The following is a 3493-nucleotide window of genomic DNA, read 5'->3' on the forward strand; positions in this document are numbered from 1 at the left end:
GGAGGGACCCGGAAAGGCTGGTGGGATCCTTGCGGGGAGGAGTCTGGGCCACTGAGGGGGCTGGGGGCGGGGCCAATACCTCAGGGGTGGGGCCCGGGCCCGGAAGGGCCGGGCGGTTCGGGCCCGCAGCGAGTCTCGGCCCCGGCTGTCTTTACCCTCCTCTACTGGTTTCCCCTTACGCCCGTGGCCGTGCGGCTGCTTGTCTGACCCCTGCTCTTTTTCTGTCCTCCCCAGAAGCAGGAGCGCTTTGCAGAGAGGCCTGCCCTTTTGGAGCTGGAGAGATTCGTGAGTAAGGCTAGTCAGGGTGGGACTAGATATGTCCCGGCCTTACGAGCCCTTACGGTCTGGAGGAAGAGGTCCGCATTGACCTCTGCCCTTTGCTTGCCCCTCTCCGCCATACTTGACCCCCCAGTTCCCTACCCCGTCCTCACCTTCCCCTGTTTATTCCAGGAGCGCAGGGCCCTGGAGCGAAAGGCAGCCGAACTGGAGGAGGAACTGAAGGTGAATGCTAGCAGGGAGCTGAGGGCAGAGAGCCAGCCAGGGTGGGCCGTGGGTTCAGCCTGCCCAGGGCCACCCGGCTGACCCATCTTCCCACCTCACAGGCCCTGTCCGACCTCCGGGCTGACAACCAGAGGCTCAAGGATGAGAACGCAGCCCTGATTCGCGTCATCAGCAAACTCTCCAAGTGACTCCGGAGGAGCCCCTCCCCCGCACCCGTATTTATACAGCTGCTTCTGCCACACGCACCCCTTCCCCCGCGTGAGCACGAGTGACAGGGCTCCCGGGGGAGTCTCCGAGAAGCCATAACCTCCCCTCGGCCCCTCCAGGCTGGGAGGGGAGTACAGAGAGCCCAGGAGCCAAGGAGGGGCCATCAGAGGCCGGGATGGAGGCGGGAGGCCGAGCCAGGTAGGGGGACGTCGCTGAGCAGGGACTGGGGCTGAGCGGGACCCGGGAGGGACCGAGGACCAAGAAGCACCGAGACCAGGAACCAGGACCAGAGTGGCCGCCCAGAGGTCCCCCTCTCACGTGTGATGTCACCCTCACCACCCCTCCCGCCCCAGAACAGGGATCCGAGAATGTGCCAAGAGCCCCGCCGGCCTCGGCCAGGCGGGCCTGTATATAGGGTCCGCGTGCAATAGGGAGGGATGTCTTCTATTTTTTGCGGCCCCCTCCCCGCCCACCGTCCGGGGCAGGGGGAGAAGGTATTTTCGAGACAAAGCACAGGCACCACAAATAAAAGTCGTGAAGTTGCCACTCAGTGACTACATCCTTGGCTGGAGGCGGGGCCCCGCTTCCTGCTGATGTGCTGCAGCTGTGCGTGACCAGACCACAGGACCGAGCGGGTGGGGTGCTGAAGGGCGGGAAGGGGCTTCAGGAAGAACGCTCAGTTGGAGCAAAGGCTCCCAACCAGTGCTGACATCGTCAAAAGTTGGCTTGGCACGAAGCAGGCAGGGTCAGTCAGGCAAGGGATAGGGGCTGTGATTATTGGGCTGGGGAGCTCGGCTCTTGCCATTACAGTTTTTGAAACAAATTTGCGTCAGTTACCAGCATTTAAAGTTTGGGGAATAGGAATCTAATAGTACAAACTATTCAGTTCAGCGTGGCAACAGTCGGCTGGAGCCCAATAGGAGCCATCCTCTAAGTTGGGGCATTCATTCATTGATTCAATCACTCCATCATTCGGGATCCTGTTCTACTTGCCAGGCCCTGGCCTGCCTGTCGATGGTGGAGTACCGATTGAGACAGGTAAAGATCCGATACATTTTAGAGGAGAGTCAGGAGGCATCCAGTAACAAATGTGTTGCAGGTGGTGGTGCTGAGGGGGAAAGCAGAGGCAGCAGGGGTTAGGGAGGCTGCTGTGCACGTGGGGGTGTGGAGACGGGCAGGGCCAGGATGCATGGGGAATGAGGAGGTGAGAGATGAGGTTGGAGAGGCAGGGACCAAACAACTCGGGACTAAGACGGCGATTGGGAGCCAGAAGAGGATTTTGAGCGTGGGGCGCACTGGGACACTGGATGTTCAGTCCCTCTGGAGTGAACTCAAGGACAACCTGGAGGCTGGGAGGTCAGAAGTCTGAGTTGGGGCCCCAGGGCGGGAGAGGAGGATTCAGAGGAAGAAACCAAGGAGAGTGGGGACACCTCCTGGATTCCTTTCCTGTTAGGCTGTATCTGGGGTTGAGGGGCAGGGTCTTGGCCCCTGATATCTGGGTAGAGAGGACAGCCGTTTACACCGCCTGCTAAGAGGAGGCTGTTTATAGACTGGGCCGCACATCACAATGCACAGGGCTCTGAACACAAGCACGTCCCCTGAATTGTCTCTAAAGCCAGTTCTCGGCCAATCCGAGAGCACTCGCTCGGGAGACTCCAGCAAGGACAGGCCTCTTTATCTACCCGGACCGGGTAAGACCACGGCTGGAATAGGTCGGAATAGGTCGGCGATCCCTGGAGGGATCTAATTCCACTGGCGAGGGCAGTCTGCAGAGTCCGATCTCCCGAGGGGCTGCCTCGAAACTTTGAGCGGAGGGGAGGGAAAGGATCAAAAGACTTCCGTTTCTACCTCGTTTTCCATTCTTTTCTTTTGCTTCTTCATCACTGCCTCAAGTTCTGACACATTCTCTTTGTCCTGGAGGAAGGGGTGGAAATCAGGACCGTAGCATCCTCAGCGCCCTCCCCGGCCCGGACCTGGGGACGAGGGTTTCGGCTCACCTCCAGCAGCGAGCGCTGCACCGTGATCTGGCTATACACGCGCGCCCCCTCCTCGGGGCTAAGCGCCCGAAACTTCTCCTTCGGCAGTGAGAATAGCTGAGCGCCACTCAGTTCTCCCAGCGCCGCGATGGTCCTGAGCAGGGGCATTGAGGGCATGGTCAGGCCTGCCGGCCAATCGCAGCTCGAATGTCAGCCCCGCCAACCACGTCACGCCCGCCCCTAGGCCTTTGTCCAATCAGCTGCTGAAAGTTCCTGAATCCTGCTCTATCAACCATAGCGCGAGGTTTCCGTGGTGACTCCAATCGGAGCCTAGGAAAACAGGCCAATCACAGCCTGACATTCATAGTTGCACTCAGACAAGGCCCCCGTCCTGAACCAATCCCAGGCCCCCGGGTCTGCCACTCCCACTGGGCCATTGGGAGCGCTTCGCCTCTAACGCGCGTATAACCCTAGCCTCCTAGCCGGCAAACGCCACACTCACCCTGAACTGAAGCCCTTGGCCTGTAGCCAGGCGCAGACCTCAGAGGCGCTGGAGTGCGGGCTGAGCTGCGACTCCGGGGCGCGAGGCCCCGGGGCTGCGCGGCTGGGGCCCGTGAGGCCCTGGGCCAGGCGTGCCTGCAGCTCCTCGTTGATACTGAGCATGAGCATCGGGGAGAATTTCTCTACAGGCGGGAAACCAGGAGAAAGGGACGACTCAGGGCGAAGGGCCCAGAGGGTCAGGGACCTCCAGCGTTCACGTGATGGGTGGTCGGGAACCTCCTTTTCAGAGTCTCCTTTTCTCTGCCTGG

General features: G+C 60.6%; 1 protein-coding gene and 1 long non-coding RNA gene across 2 annotated transcripts in view; one reads left to right on the forward strand and one right to left on the reverse strand.

Annotated features, from left to right (window-relative positions):
• The first annotated feature begins 138 nt into the window (after window positions 1-138).
• On the forward strand, window positions 139-1254 carry LOC104990188. The gene is made up of 3 exons (XR_825480.1): window positions 139-285; window positions 451-501; window positions 603-1254. It is a non-coding gene; the product is annotated as an uncharacterized LOC104990188 (long non-coding RNA).
• A 984-nt stretch (window positions 1255-2238) lies between these two features.
• Window positions 2239-3493, reverse strand: part of EPS8L1 (EPS8-like 1) — a 10130-nt gene continuing 8875 nt past the window's right edge. The window contains exons 10-12 of the mRNA XM_010842178.1: window positions 3187-3475; window positions 2706-2838; window positions 2239-2622 (exon numbers count right to left, since the gene is read on the reverse strand). Of these exons, the coding sequence (XP_010840480.1) occupies window positions 2536-2622; window positions 2706-2838; window positions 3187-3475 (509 nt within the window). The 3' untranslated portion in view covers window positions 2239-2535. The remainder of the gene's footprint in view (window positions 2623-2705; window positions 2839-3186; window positions 3476-3493) is intronic.

Source organism: Bison bison, unplaced genomic scaffold (genome assembly GCF_000754665.1).
Source record: "Bison bison bison isolate TAMUID 2011002044 unplaced genomic scaffold, Bison_UMD1.0 scf7180017847217, whole genome shotgun sequence".
Classification (NCBI taxonomy): Eukaryota; Metazoa; Chordata; class Mammalia; order Artiodactyla; family Bovidae; genus Bison; species Bison bison.